This window comes from Capra hircus, chromosome 11 (assembly GCF_001704415.2).
Source record: "Capra hircus breed San Clemente chromosome 11, ASM170441v1, whole genome shotgun sequence".
NCBI classification, from domain to species: domain Eukaryota; kingdom Metazoa; phylum Chordata; class Mammalia; order Artiodactyla; family Bovidae; genus Capra; species Capra hircus.
The window spans coordinates 103,162,244-103,177,320 of NC_030818.1; the positions used below are offsets into that span (position 1 = coordinate 103,162,244).

General features: G+C 59.3%; 1 protein-coding gene across 1 annotated transcript in view; it reads right to left on the reverse strand.

The window, feature by feature from the left end:
- Positions 1–11,903, reverse strand: part of LOC102189594 (LIM/homeobox protein Lhx3) — a 35,044-nt gene extending 23,141 nt beyond the window's left edge. Inside the window, exons 1-5 of the mRNA XM_018056084.1 lie at positions 11,650–11,903; positions 2,737–2,837; positions 978–1,026; positions 366–471; positions 140–230 (exon numbers count right to left, since the gene is read on the reverse strand). Coding sequence (XP_017911573.1) covers positions 140–230; positions 366–436 — 162 coding nt within the window. The 5' untranslated portion in view covers positions 437–471; positions 978–1,026; positions 2,737–2,837; positions 11,650–11,903. The remainder of the gene's footprint in view (positions 1–139; positions 231–365; positions 472–977; positions 1,027–2,736; positions 2,838–11,649) is intronic.

A 15,077-nucleotide genomic window follows, 5' to 3' on the forward strand; every position in this document is an offset into this window, starting at 1 on the left:
TGGTGAGTGTGCTGAATGACACACAGGCAATTCCGAGAATTAATGAGCGCAGAACACACGCCCCAAGAGCTGAGGCGGAAGTCGCTACTGTCATGGGAGTCTGACGGCAGCGCCGACACAGGAGGGGCGCAGACAGTACCTCGCGGCCGACGTAGGAGCTGTCGTCTTCCAGCAGCACAGCCACGTACCGGTCGCCTCGCTTGTCAAGGAGCGAAAGGACGTCACTGGGCCTTTTAAGAAGAGCAGAGCCTTTTAGTGCCTTCAAGGCCGTCGCACACCAGTGCCCACATCACTCAATGCAAGTCTCTACTCTACAAAATTAAATTCAACTTGAAATGTGCCACCTTTTCCACAGAAGCACGCACCTAATGGGGTCCAAGGATGGGCAGGCGGGGGGCCGGGTGCTGTCCGTGTGGTTCTGCAGGAAGTTGATCATGGTCCGCCTCACTGTCTGCAGTTCTCGGTCGGGCCCTGCGGGGAGGCGCCCGTCACAGGCGAGTCGGCCGTGGCGAGTGACCACTCCACCCCAGGGGCCCCAGGGCGTGAGGCACACACGGCAGAGTCACTTGCAGACCACCTTATGGCGACCAGAGTGGAAACTGCTGAGCTCCAGAGCCCCCGGTGTGGAGCCAGGCCACAGGCATGCGTCCAGAGGCAGGCCGAACGGCCGCCCTCATCTGTGGGCTCGGGGGGGGGGGGCCACCCACAAAAACTCATCGGGATGCCCTTGGGATGCGTGCACTTGTCCAAACTTTTGTTTGCAGAAAAGTTTACTTAAAAAAAACTTAGCCACCGTATTTGCCAAAAGCAAACATTCTTGCTGAAACTGTGGCTGTTGAACCCTTCTGCGAAAGAAAGGACCGACAGCATCAAGGCGAACTTGCCGAGGGAGGGGAGGGCAGGCCCGCCCAGGCCCTATTCGCGCTGTGATGGACGCAGGAGTCAGGGAGAGTAAAAGATGACGAGTGTGTCCTTACCTTTAAAATTTTCTCCAGTTGTAAAGTCCTTTGTAAACGCTTTAAAATACTAAGAGGAAAAAAACCCAACAACAACAAGTAAGAAGCAGCCTTGCCCAGCGCCTGTGTAAACGTCTAATCTTCAAGCAATAAAGTGGCCATCATGTCGGAAAGCTTCAGTCTAACTGCTCCAGGAACCTCATGCTGACTGATGATGGAACCACGCTCCTAAGGGCCTCTGCGCAAGGCAGTGCTTCTTCCAGACTCACGAGGGCTGCTCAGTACCAACCAGACCCGGGCACACACGGGTTCTGCCCCGATGGGGCTGGGACCCCAAAGGGACCCCCGCGGTTGGCACTGCCCCCACAGGCTCGCAGTGTGCCAGTGCACAGACTCCTGGGAGGAAGACAGGCTCTGCGACAGGAGTCTTCCAGCAGAGGACAAGCATTTTACGTGAACATTAAAAACCTTCTTGATTGAAAGACTCAGTGAAGACAATGGAGAAAGTGACGGCTGGGGTGATGACACCCCCCTCACAGCTGGACAAAGGGGCATGATGAAGACACACGGGGCTTGCACACCAGCCCGGAGAACACAGGCGGGACAGCGGGAGACGGGCCGAGGACCGAACAGAGGCCACGCCCTGGCCCCCACCCAGCAATGCACACCAGGGCTGGGCCCCTGCGGTCACCGAGCTGCTGGGACATGGGGACGTGGGTCCCAGCCACACCCAGCGTGTGGGGGTCCCAGCAGCATCCTGAGGGGGGGGCCCCCGCACACGCAGCACAGCGCCCTGTGGGGAAAGCCAAGACACAACAGGCGAACCCAACAGGAAGGCACTGAGGGGACCCAAGCCTGGACCCGAGCTCCAGGGGAGGGGGCCTCAGGGGGCAGTGCCCTGCCACGGACGGACACATGAGGTCATCAGGTCAGCACGGACGGGAGAAGCAGCTAGCACTGTGCACACAGGGAGGAGGTTCAGGGCTGAGAGGGCGGGGCCCCCGAGCTTCCCAGAGGCCACCTCCAAAGGCACGGCTTCCCTCCTCTGAGGCGCTCCAGCGAGGCGCGGGACCACACACAGGCACGCGCGCACACACACACACACAGATACACGCACACACTCGTGCACAGGCACACGCACTCGTGCGTGCACACACAGGTGCACACGCAACACTGCACACACAGGCACACACTCGTGCACACACAGGCACGTGCACACACAGGCACGTGCACACACACAGATACACGCACACACTCGTGCACAGGCACACGCACTCGTGTGCGCACACACACAGGTGCACACACAACACTGCACACACACAGGCACACACTTGTGCACACACAGACACACGCACACACTCATGCACACGCACACTCTCTGCACACACACAGGCCCACACAGGCACACGCGTGCACACACACACACACACACAGAGCTGGGTGCACTGCTCAGGTTCCAGTCGCCCCCTAGCGGGAGAGATGGGGACAGGCTTGTCTGCAGGGCGCCCCCGGCTACAGCCAGCAGGCACCCAGACCCCCCTACCCCCGGGCAGGGCGCCTGCGGCCCCGCCTCACTCGGGCACGCGCTCTCAGGGCAGCGCCGGCTGCTCCCGTGCCTACAGGCCTTGCTGAGTGTGAGCAGGCGCAGTACGCACAGTCCTAGTGTGACCCTGCAATCCAACGGGGTGCAACGAGAGGTGACCCCTGCACACAGAAGCCCCTGAGCTGGGAGACGCCCGCCCCAAGCCCCCAGGCCGTGCGAGGGGCAGGCGGCGCTCACCCGGAAGGTGGGGTAGAAGTGGATGTCGTAGGCGCGGCACACCTCCTGGTTCTTCTCCTCCGCACAGTCCAGCGCGGCAACGCGGATGGCGGCCGCCCAGTCTGAAAAGCAGGAGCAAGACTGTCAGTGGGGCCCCGTCCTGTTGAGGACCGAGGCAGTTGAACCCTGGAGACCCCAAGGCGTGGCTCACAAGGGCGAGGGCAAGGACGGGGGCTCGCTTTCAGTCGCCAGCTTCAGAGGAAGGGTCTCCCCAGCACCCCCAGGTGAGGGTCTCTCTTTGGAAGACCTGCTCCCTTCTCCGGGACAGTAAGAGTCCCAAGCCTTCACTGGCTGCTCAGCCGGCTCGGGGACAGCCTGCAGGGGAAGCAGGAGGGCTGGTGGTTGGGCGCACACACGGGGGCAGAGCAGGGCCCAAGCAGGACGGGCCCAAGGGGACGGGGCCGGCCCGAGCCCCACTCACCGCCTCCTGCGGTCAGGTGACTTCTGAGGGGGAACCTGCGACTGTCCGCCCCTGAGCTGTGGTGAGTTCTGACAGACACCACCAGTCTAAAGCAGTCACCTGGCTACAAGTCATGGCAAATGAGTTTTCTCTGAGTGCTGCTTAAGCCTAAGACTTCAGAGGTTACAGTAAAGACAGGCCAGAGGGAGAGGCACCAGCCTCACTAAGTACTACACAGACACCAAGGCTTGTATACATCGGCAACTCGTAACTGCTTTTGTTCCACCCAATATCACACTTATGCTTAAAAATACGCGCCTTCTTCCTCTGCAGTTGTAAAAAGTATTTACTGATGCTAATATAGAGCAAAAGATCAAGTGAAAAAAACACAAAACACACAGCTCCATCTTTTACAATCAATGACAGAAGAGCGCTCCACTTAAGTGGCCACAGTGAAGCTGGTTCATCCTAAAGGCGTTTGAAAGGATGGAAAAAATTACAGAGCCCTCTTGAATCACAGGTCACGTCTTTCTGGAATCTCAAATTACAAGGGACTAAGGAAGAACAGTTAACACTCTCGTCCCATCAGTGAGGCCAGAGCGCAGACGCGGGCAGGACACATGGCCAGGGGTCGCTGCGCCCCACCCAGCGGCCAACTGTGAGCAGGGAGCCCCGTCCTCTCCACTCAGCGGCCTGTCCATCCTGCCAGAGCGTCTCACTTCTGCAACCTCCTCCCAGCTCACAAACACAGGGATTCAAGGCTTACTGAGAATTTCCATGACAAGCTTTTGCTCCATCTTAAAAAAAAATAAAGACAGTGCTCCAGGACCAGAGAGAGAAAAGACAGAACAGGGCTCTAGAAGCTGACACTAGGCGCGCGTGGAGCTGGGCCCAGACAGAGGGACGGGGAGGACGCTCAGAGCCGCCCACGAGGGAGCCGTCTTCACGGTGGGGCTTGGCCCCGCGGTTTTGTTTTCAGGTTTTCCTAACAAGCACGCTCTACTCATGAAATGTGGGAAAATGGAGCCTCAGGTTTTTCCTAACAAGCACGCGCTACTCATGAAATGTGGGGAAATGGAGCCTTGGGGTACCTGTGGGGAGCATGTGTTCCACGTCTGTGCACCATGGGACCCGGGTCCTGCTCCGTTTGTACCTCCCCGGGCTCCAGGGGCAGAAGGCCACAGACAGCGCCCAGCGGGGCTACCAGGCACACTGGCTGCAGGGAGAGGAGGCCTCAGGCCCCGGCACAGCCCTCCTGACTCCAGAGGGGCACTGGCTTCACCTGGGCCCTGGTTCAGCAGCCCCCAACCGCGAAGGAGCACCGCAGGCTCCAGGAGCTCGCCCCACCATCCCAGGCTCAGCCTGCAGGCCTGCACGGGGGCAATCACAACCTCCAAACTGCCCCTGGGGGCTTGACCCCCACCCCGGCCCCCTAGCCAGAGTCTCCCCATGGCCAGCAGGTGACACCGTCCCCTCACGACACGCCCCACTCTCAGCACAGATCAGACCCCTCGGGTGGACACTCCACTGGCCTGTGCTCAGCTGCCTTCCTCTTCAAGGTCATGAGGCCACCCCAGCCAGGCGCCCCTCCTGAAACGCAACCGACCCCCATGCCCAGCCTTCCTCCTGGAACGAGGAGGGGAGGGACACCCCAGCTCCGGGAACCACCGGGTCCTGGCCACAGATGCCCTGGGCAGAGCAGCAGAGACAGGGCGACGCTTGGTACCAGCTTTGCTTTTCCAGCCTCCAAGCTCCAAGTACCCCAGGCACCCAGCAGATGGGCCCTGCCCTTCGAAATAGGGCACACCTGCCAGTGGCTTCAAGAAGAAAGGCCTTGGCTTTCCCTAGGTTTTTAGCTACTTGCTTATTCCCAGGGTAACAGTGAAAAGTTGAGGTGCTCCCTGAAATAGCAGCAGTGCCCAGCATCAGTCGGACTGCGCTGAAATGCTGTTTCAGAAAAACTTACGCTGGACTGATCTTTCCTGGGATATCTCTAGTAAATGAAACACTTCGTAAACTTACAAGTGTGAGGGTTCCCTGCACCGAGTCCTTCCTAAGTCAGTATCAGGGTGTAATTTTCCAAAAGCCAAGAGCATGACTCATCACTACAGAAGGAGGAGTCACACACGCCTTCAACCTACTTACTGACAGACCCGGCTTGGGTGAGAGGTCCGAGCCCACAGCCAGCAGGACCAGCCCTCCAGGACAGAGCTGGCCGACGCTGATGGGCAAGAAGCCTTCAGGTTCCCTTTCCCGCTGGACAGAAGCGATCTGCACCACTCCCCAGTGAGGTCTGCGGGTTCACTGCAGCCTGGGTCTGAGCCCTTAACTAATGGTCATGAAGCGAAAGTCAAACACAGGTACAGCCCGGGGGACTCAGCCTGGGGAGCCTGGGGAGCAGGCCCGTGTGATACTGAGAGGACATGAGTCCCACCTTGGCTCAAGTTTCAAATGTGTCCCAACAGGAGGATGCAGAAGAAAACGAGCCCCTGGCAGTGACCGGCCAGGGGCAGTCATGCAGTGCCCTGGAGAGCAGTGCGACTGTGAGGCGAGGGGCAGGCTGCCGCGCCCCCGGAGCCCAGAAGGCTTGGGGTCAGCCTGGCCCTGGCCACCAGCCCCAGGGCGCAAGCCAGCCGGAGGGCCGTCCCTCCTGCTCACAAGTTGACAACAGCTTCTAAACGGCCGACAGCCCCCACACCCCTCAGAGCCCGTCCGCCCCGCCCCCGGAAGCAAGATGGGGTGCTTCCCCTCCCCCCAAGCACCCCCACTGGCCAGCGAGTCTCTGGGCCTCAGTCCTGCAGGGAGCAGCCGGGGATGCTCCACGGAGAGACCAGACCGAGGGGCCTCTGCTGGAAGCTGCCCCTGCAGCTTGCGTGGCCATCGGGGCTGGGCCCTCTGGACGCGGCACCTGCTGGCCCTCCGGGTGGCAGGCCCCTCGCTCAGTGGCCCTGCTGGGCGCCAACCCCAGCGTCCTGCTCACCTTCCTAGGACCTGCCCCCATGTCCACCTGTTCACACTGCTGGCACTCCTGCGCCTTGTCCATCCTCTCCTCTGAAGGACAGGGTCCACACGGACAGGGAACGCACAGAGTGTTCCGAGACAGGTCGCCGCACGCCGGCGGGGACAGGACAGCTCCTACTGGGCCGAGGACTCTGCGGTCTGCACGTGCATCTCCTCGAGGCGGCGGCCCGGGGCAGGGCCCGGTGCCCAGCCTGCTGACGCCTCACGTGGCCCTTGTCCACCTTTCAAAGAGGCCGCCTGTGCGGCGCAGGAAGGAGGCAGATGAAGGAGATTTCAGTGACGCGGGCACTAACAGCCACCACAGGCATCCCGGCAGATGGGCGGCTTTCACGGCAGCACAAAGGGGGCCGGTCTGTTTTATCAGGGAGAATGCAAACCGTTTCAAAGGGTGAGCTTCAGGGTCTGCGGTCATTCAGCTGGTGTCCTCCCCTCCTCCTGCCTCTCCCACCTGTCGGGACTCCACACACAAAGGAGGGAAGCGCCCTCAACTGAATGCAAATCGCCTGCTTTCAGGACTAGGCCTGCGCCAGCCACCCCCAGCTGCCAGCCAGGCTCGGGGCCTCCACAGGGAGCGGCCGTGAGCCCCGGGCCGCTCCTCACTTCCGCTCACAAGCCCATCTATTTTTAGGATCACAGACTTAAAAAAAATTACCCATGAAATAACTAAGCATGTCTACACAGCGAACTACAATTTATCTCAAGTTTCCTTGTCAAGTAACTATATTATTTATCCTCACAGGATTAAACTTCCCACCATTACTTGGCAAGTTCTAATAGAACGTCTATACAAGTCACACTTATGGTAAAGCATCCATCACTTGAAGAAAACGGTTACAGTTCAAATTAATTAACCCCTCGGGTTTCAGAGAATCCCGCCCCTCGATTCCTTGCAGCCTCCTGGTCCTCTCACCCTCGAGAGCGAGGGCGGCCAGGGTGACGCGGCCACGCCTGCTCCCACGCTGGGCCGCTGGAGGGCGCTCTGGCCCCCATGAGGCCCCTCCAGGCCGAGCGAAGGGCCTTCCAGGCAAGCTCCAAGTTCAGGACGCACAGGCCTGGGCAGAGAGGAAGCGCGCGCTAAGGGGCGCGCCTTCTGCACCAGCCCCCAGAGCAGCCTGGAGTAGCGCTCTGGCTCAGCCTCCGGGGGCAGAGGGCCGCGACGGGCTCACGGCGGGTTCATGCCTGTGCTTGCACGCAGGTGTGCGTAAGCTAGCACTGTATGTGTTCCCACAGGTGCTGCGGCTCGCTCACTGTGGACAGCACCTGTGGGAATGCTGGCCGGCTCTGTGGGCTGGGGCGGGGGGCGCGTGGGCGGGAACCGCTCTGCGATCAAGGGTCCCGCGGACGCCCGTGAAGCCAGCGATATTCCGCAGCAGGGCTCCTCCGCTCAGTGTCCCAAGCGGCACGCGGCGGCGCTGTCCCTCTGGGTCCGGCTGCAGTGAAGCCTGGGTCTCACAGACAAGTCTCAGTGTGGGGCAGCCCCCGTGTGGGGGACGTGCCCCCACCCACCTGCCTCTCCAGGGCCCAGGTGGGGTCCTGCTCCATCAGCACCCCGCCCCCTTCAGCCCCCCGCTTCTCCCAGAGGACAGGGAGCGGCGTGGGAACCATCAGCTGGTCTAGTTCACGCGCATGAAGCCTGCAGCCACGTGGATAAGACCAGCTGGTGACTGAGGTGGGTGGGAGGCAAGAGGGGGCCTGGCCAGCCCTGGCACCTGCAGCCCTCCACTCCACGGCACGGCCACACAGGTGCTGTGCGGTGGTGCTGCCTGCCAGGTCCCGCTTTCCTCTGCGTCTTTCATCAAGAATTCTGGGGGCGGGCTTCCCTGGTGGCTCAGTGGTAAAGAATGTGCCTGCCTGGAGACACGGGTTTGACCCCTGATCCAGGAAGATCTCACGGGCCGTGGAGCAGCTCAGCCCATGCTCAACTTCCGAGCCTGTGCTCCAGAGCCAGTGCTGTGCAACGAGAGAAGCCACCGTGGTCAGAAGCCCAGGGTCAACCGGAGAAAAGGCTGCACGGCAGCAAAGACGCAGTGAGGCCGGAAGCAATGGCCAGATAAAACTACACTTTAGAAAGAACGGCCTTGTTCTAAAAAACATCCTGGGGCCAATGACCGAACACCTTCCCTGTACCCCCCCCAAGACGAGGCAGAGGAGACACGGGCTGGAACAGACGCCCAGGACCCGGCAGCCCCAACGGGCACTGTGGGCCTTGAGGAAGTCTCCGTGGCCATCGTGGAGGCGCCTCTGGGTGGGCAGCTGCCCACCCTCATCAGGTGTCTCAGTTCTCACCTCAAAAGGAGGCGCAGAGGCTGAGCTAAGATCACAGCTCTAGGCAAAAGGATTTTCAGGAGCACAGTAGGGTTTTGTTCTGTGAAGGACTTAGAAGTGACAGGCCTAAGCCAGATCTACATAAACACTGGGAGGACATCTGGCTGCACCCACAGTAACTCTTTTGTTTGTTAAGCCACCTTCATAGAAGGAAAAACAATTATTTTCAAAATCTTAAAAATGTCAGCAAAAAGCTCAAGTTCAATCCAAATCTTTTAGGAAAACAAAGGTGCCCCAACGCTGTGTACAGAGAGGCCCCGCCAAGGGGACCTGCAGACCCCTGCCCACTCTGAGCAAGTGGAGGAGGCCACTCAGGAGGCGCTGGGGCGGGGGGTGGGGGGGGCGGGCAGCAGGCGCTCCTCCAGCTCTGTGACCAGCCCCAACCGTCAGCAACCTCAAGTCAGGGAGCGGGGGCTGTACTGTAACCAGCCACCTTCTAGAAGCCATGCTGCTGTTGAGACTGGGGGTGGAGGGTAGACTAGCTGAGTGGGCTGGACGCAGTGTTTCAAGATGGGTGGGAAGAGGCATCTGACGGGCCCAGGTCTGCGTGCCCCAGGGGGCTCACTGAACCCCCTATTCACCAAAGACTGGCTGGGCCTGAGCAGTGAGAGTGGGAGCAGTGACTGCGCTCAGACTGGACAGCGTGGGCGTGGGCACCCTCGCCCCGTGGGACGGCCCCTGGCAGAGGCAAGGCGCTTCGCGGAGGGGCTGCACTAGCCTCCTCAGCGAGGGAGCAGGCAGTTCTCAGCATGCTCCTCCAGGACTTCACAGAGACGAGCCACGGGAAGGACCCTGGGTCAGTCAGGTGGGAGCCCAGGATCCGAGTAGCAGGTTCCTCTAGCGGAGCGTTCTCGTGTGCAGACAGCCACGGCGGGGGCGGGGGGGGGGGGCGGGGGGGGGCGGTCCCTGCTCCCCTTCGAGCCTCAGGCCCTCTCCTGCAGGTGCCTGGCACGGTCAGTGGCCCCAAGACAGGAATCCTCCACCTCTGGGGCTTATGCTGACAGGAGGCCAGGCCTCACGCCCAGAGCTTCTGCTCCCGCTGCCCAGGCTGGGCCCCCAAGGTCCCCAGGTTAGCTCTCTCTGGGACCTGACGTGCGACATCGCCCAGCGCCCAGGCTCTGCCTCCAGTCAGAGCTGGTGCTCAGGGAGCCCCCGGCAGTCCAGCTCTCAGGACCCCCGTCCTCCCCCCATCTTTGGAGCCACAGCTGTTTTTCACTCTCAGTCACACCTCCTTTTGTCTCAGGCCTGCTCTTCCTGCCTTCACTCGCAGAATGCCCAACTCGGCATGTGTGCTAAGTTGCTTCAGTTGTGTCTGACTCTGCGACCCTAGGGACCACAGCCCTCCAGGCTCCCCTGTCCATGGGATTCTCCAGGCAAGAACACTGGAGTGGGCTGTCACGCCCTCTTTCAGGGGATCTGCCCCACCCAGGCGCTGAACCCGCATCTCTTCCACCTCCTGCAATGGCAGGCAGGTTGCTTACCACGAGCGCCACCTGGGAAGCCCCCAGCTCTCTTAAGATAATCTTCAGCCAACAGTTAGGCTAATCACACCACTAGATAATGGATTTTACTACCAGATTGGCCAGAAAGTGTGGCTGGGAACACACAGAGAAACCTGAATGAACTTTTTTGGCAACCGATAGTTTCTGTTTCAAAAATAACTTTCCTTCTGAGTTGCAGGGACAATGTCCAAGGCTCCTTACATGCTGGTTGAACCATGCAATGGTTTGCAATATTCAAATCCTATTTACAACTTTTGTATTTCACACACTAAGCTGAAAAAAATCAAAATATGCACAAAACAGGTGATGACAACGTTTTGCCAGAGCAAAGAGCATTAAAATTTACATATCTGTGTTTCCGCCTCCCAATAAGAAAAGAACACTGAAAAGTCCTCTTAGTCCTCTTATTATTAAAAGCACTTGTTTGATGACAAAGCAAAGGCTTAAAGGACACCTATCATGGAGCAGACCGTCCATTTCATGAAGTCTCTGACTTCAGTTCTGACCAGCGGCGAAGGCCCAAGCAAACACTAGATCAAAGAACAGACACTTTAGAATCAAGAAGGCCCAATACCTTGAGGCAAGAGAAGCCGCTAAAGATAATCACAATCCTGTATAAAAGCCCAATTTAGACTTTTTTTTCAAGTTTCGTTATGAATCTGTCTAGATATGAGAAAATCCCAACAGGGTTGGCTGTAAAACTGCAGTTCTGGAAGAGAGCCCATTTGTTACTCTCTTGCCCTCTGAAATATATAATTAGAGGTCAGCTCAGCCTCAGGAAAGTCTTGCCAAACCCTGCTCTTGTTGGGGACAGGCCCCCACTTCAGAGCAATTCGTGTTCTCTTCTGAAGCGCGACCAGCTTGTAGCAAGGCTGCTGCAAAACCCTTAAACGGCTACAACTGTGCAATTTAGAGCACTCCAAGAACTTAGTGGCTGATTAGCAATTTGCACCGTGATAAGAAAGTGCCAAGCGTCAATAAAGTGTGGGAACATGACCAGAAGTTTGGTGGGTGACAGATTGGTCCAAGGCTGCGTGACCACGCACAAGGAACCAACCAATGAAATGCGGGAAGGTCTTTTTCTGCTTCCACAGAGGTCTCCAGCACAGCTGGACCTCTTTGAATAGCCACTATATATGCTCAGCTCTCCAAACCAAAGGAAAAGGAAGAACGACCCCCAGGGAAAGCAGCCCGGGGCAGGAACCGGGAGCCTTAAAGAACCGGGAGCTTCAAAGAACCGGGATTCCAGGCAGCCGGGTGGAGTTACTCAGAACGAGACGAACGTCAGGACACAGCTAGGATAAAGACCTGGGGCGGAGGTGGTTACTGAAGCTCTCAGAGACTCAACAAGAGGGTCTGGAGGGCTGGGACAAACGGAGAAGGCCTCTATGTCCCCAGCTGAGTGAGGGCGGCGGCGGGAGAGGGGTTCCTGTCATCCTGACTTGACAGCCGACTTCCCAGATCTCCATGGGGCGGGGGGTCCTTCGAGGGATGAACCCGGGGTGCAGGCCAGCGGCCGCCGAAGCGGGATGCCTCCAGAGGGCCAGGGGAGAGGGACCTGAGGATAGAATCCGGGGGTCGTAGGCGCCAGGCCAGCGGCGGGCCCCCGCGCCAGGCGCGCCTCACCTCTCACGTCTGCGGCCAGGGCCCGCCAGGTGGGCGCGTAGCCGATGCAGTGGCCGCACCACGAGGAGTAGAACTGCACGAGCCACGCGGCCGAGCTGTTGGCGGTGGCCCCGCGCACGCTGCCGCTGTCCAGCACCCACACGGCGTCCTCCCCCGCGCGGTACAGCCGCGCCGCGCCGCCTGCGCCCGGCCCCGCCGCCGCCGCCGCCGTCAGCAGCACGAGCAGCGGGGGCAGCCGCGCGGGCCGCGCCGGGGGCGGGCTCCGGGTTCGGGCCGCCGCCGCCGCCGCCACCGCCGCCGGGGCTCCCAGGCTGCGCGCTGGCGACGCCGCCGTCCCGGCCGCCGCCATGTTGGGAGTGCCGCGCCGCGCCTGACCTTTCACCCTGGCAACCGCCGTCACGAGCGCCGCGCGCGCCGGGCCCCGCCTCCAGCGCCCCGCCCCGCCCCGCCCCGCCCCGCCCCACCGCCGGCGGCCGGGTCCCGCCCCCGTGCGTCTCGGCCCCGCCTCCCAGGCGCCCCTCGACCTCGGGCCCGGAGCTCCAGGCTCTGCCCCGCCCACCCCCCCCGGCCCGCCCTAGACCCCGCCCACCGAGATTCAGGCTCCGCCCACCCACGTCCCGCCTCCGAGAACAGGCTCCGCCCCCTGGCGCCCCGCCCCCACCCTCACGGGCTCTGCAGACAACTCTCAAGCCGCCCCTCGCCCCACCCCGTTCCGGGTTAGGGTCGCCAGATTTAGCAAATGAAGGTACAGGAAGCACCGTTAAATGTGAATTTCAGATGAGCAGCGAGGTGTTTTTAAGTCTAAATATGTATCATACCTGAAATGCAAATTTAATGAGACACATTTAGACTAAAAACGCTTCGCTGTTCAACTAAAATTGACATTTTACTGGGCTTCCTGTGTTATATCTGGCAACCCTACCTGGGGCTTCGTAGGGTCTGCAATCCTGACTTTGTTTTTTTTAATCTGAGACTTTTGACTCTTAGAAAACTTGTAAAACTTACTGCACAAACCCCGCGGATGTGTTACAGAGCTAAACTCGAGAACCTTCACGACTGATTGCCCTGCAAACCTAGGAAAGAAAGCTTCCTATGATTTGTTTGCTTAATTTAACGCAAGACCTGTTTTTTCTATTGCTATTCCTAATTGTTTTGTGCATATCAGATTTTCTCTGAACTGTGTGACCGAAAACAGAAAAGAAAGGAAATGGACCACAGAATGGACGTGAGTCAGCATCCGTCCTCTGCGGGCCTGGAAGCTCAGATTCCCATGTTCCAGGCCACCTCGCTATCATAGGGGATCAACAGTTAAATACGTAAATGATACAATTTGAACACAAACTACTTGATAGCCATGCAGTCATCCCTCTGCTCTTTGCACTGTAGGGTGCTGTGTAAGATTTTGTCTGAAAAGGGTTTTGTTGTTTAGGTTTGGAAGGTTAGAAAACCCTGGTTAAGGGGATCCAAACTAGAGCCCCCTGGTGCAGGCACGTGTGCCCCCTCCCCATTCATTCTTCACTAACACTTGCTGGGCTTCTGGTACACACCAAGCCCTGGACACAAAGCCAAGCCCAAGTGTCACTGGGCCAGGAGAAAGACCCAAAGCAAACAAGCCTGTGAGGTGGAGATAAGTGCTATAAAAAGCAGTAGAGAAGGGTGGGGCTGAAGGGGTCAGGAAATCCTCCCAGAGAGGGAGACTGTGGGTGAAAGAGGTAAGAAGGGAGGTAACCAGCCCAGGCAGAGGACTGCACGTGCAAAGGCCCTGAGGCAGAAGGGGCACGTGTCCTGGAAGGACAGCAAGTGGAGCGGGGCGTGGAGCTGGAGAAGCAGCTGAGAGCAGGACCCCACAAGGCCTCCCTAGAGGAGGGCCCTGGCCCCGAATGCGAAGCTGGTCAAGGGAGGATTTTGAGCAGGGTTGTGTGGTTCTGCCCTTCTGACTGCCGGCTAGAAGGGGCAGGAGGGGGAGCCCCCCAAGAGGCTGTCGCAGCCTTCCAAGAGATAGTGAGGCTCCACCAAGAGGCAGGCTGCAGTGCTGGCGAGAAGGTTGGGCTCTGCATATGCGTAAAGGTGGGACAGGCGTGTGACAGAGAGGCCACGTCTGCTGCAGGGCTTGTGCAGCCGCCCTTGGCTGAGATGAGAGGCTGCAGGGGAGGCGCTGGGACGGGCAATGCAGGGCTGGGAATGGAGGCCAAGGTGTGCCTGGACCTGCTGAGTTCCGCAGACCTTGGCAGCATCTGCGGCTGGCACCAGGCCACTGGTTGGCTGTGTGAGAATGGGGCTTAGACGGTAAGTGAGGACCGGAGAAGGCTGGCCACACACTGAGCCCCGGGCCTCCAGATGCAGGGCTGAGGTGAGGAGGGGCCGGGAAGGAGCAGCAGAGAGGTGGGAGGGCAGTGGGAGAAGGAAGGACACGCAGAGATCAAGACTGAGAATCCAGGATGGGAAGGACGCGGTGAGTGGGCCTGGTCTGGGTGGGGGGTGGTTTGCTCCCTGGTGGCCCAGGCTTCTTTCTCCTGTCCTCCCTTCCAAACCACTGACCACAGGCATGACCACAAGTCACATGGTGATTATCGGGCAGATACACCAGGATCTGGTCACACGGTTGGCAAAGGCTGTCAAGGCTGGGCTGTTGGGAGGGACTCTAAGCTCACCTGGACACCTGCTTCCCTCTGCAGGAGAAGCTTAGCTTCTGAACACCCTGTCTGTCTGTTCAGGCTGCTGTAAGAGAACACCGCAGGCCAGGCGGCTTAAACCACAGACGGGCATCTATTAATATCTCTCACAGGCTGGACGTCCAAGATCGGGGCGGGCATGGTCAGTTTCTGGTGAAGACTCAATTCCTGGCTTGCAGATGGCCAGCCACTTCCTGCCTCTGCTCACCTGGCCCTTCCTCTGTGCTGCACGTGGAGAGGGAGGGGTCTCCACGGTCTCATCTCGTAAGGTCACTGACCCCATCATGGGGGCCCTACCCTCATGACCCCATCAAACCCTGATCGCCTCCTGAAGGTACCTCCTAACACCATCCCGTTGGGATTAGGACTTTGTGCGGTGGGGGACACAGTTCAGGCCTTGCTGTCGTTCAGTCGCTAAGTCTTGTCTGACTCTGCGACCTCATGGACCACAGCACGCTAGGCTTCCCTGCCCTTCACGATCTCCCAGAGTTTGCTCAAACTCATGTTCATTACGTCAGTGATGCCATCCAATTCAGGCCTTAGCAGACACTCAAAGTCCCCTGGAAGGACTGTGGCCCTTCCCAGCCCACCGTCACTCACAGCTCTTCCTCCAGGGCTCTTGTGTCCCTGTCCAGGTGCTGAGGAGGGTGAGGGAGGGTCTCTGGGACCCCGGCTCTCTGGGGCAGCCAGTGGGCATATGTGCTGGCTTAGCCCAGCACTGGGAGGCTGACCTTGGAAACAGCACCACAGTGTCTC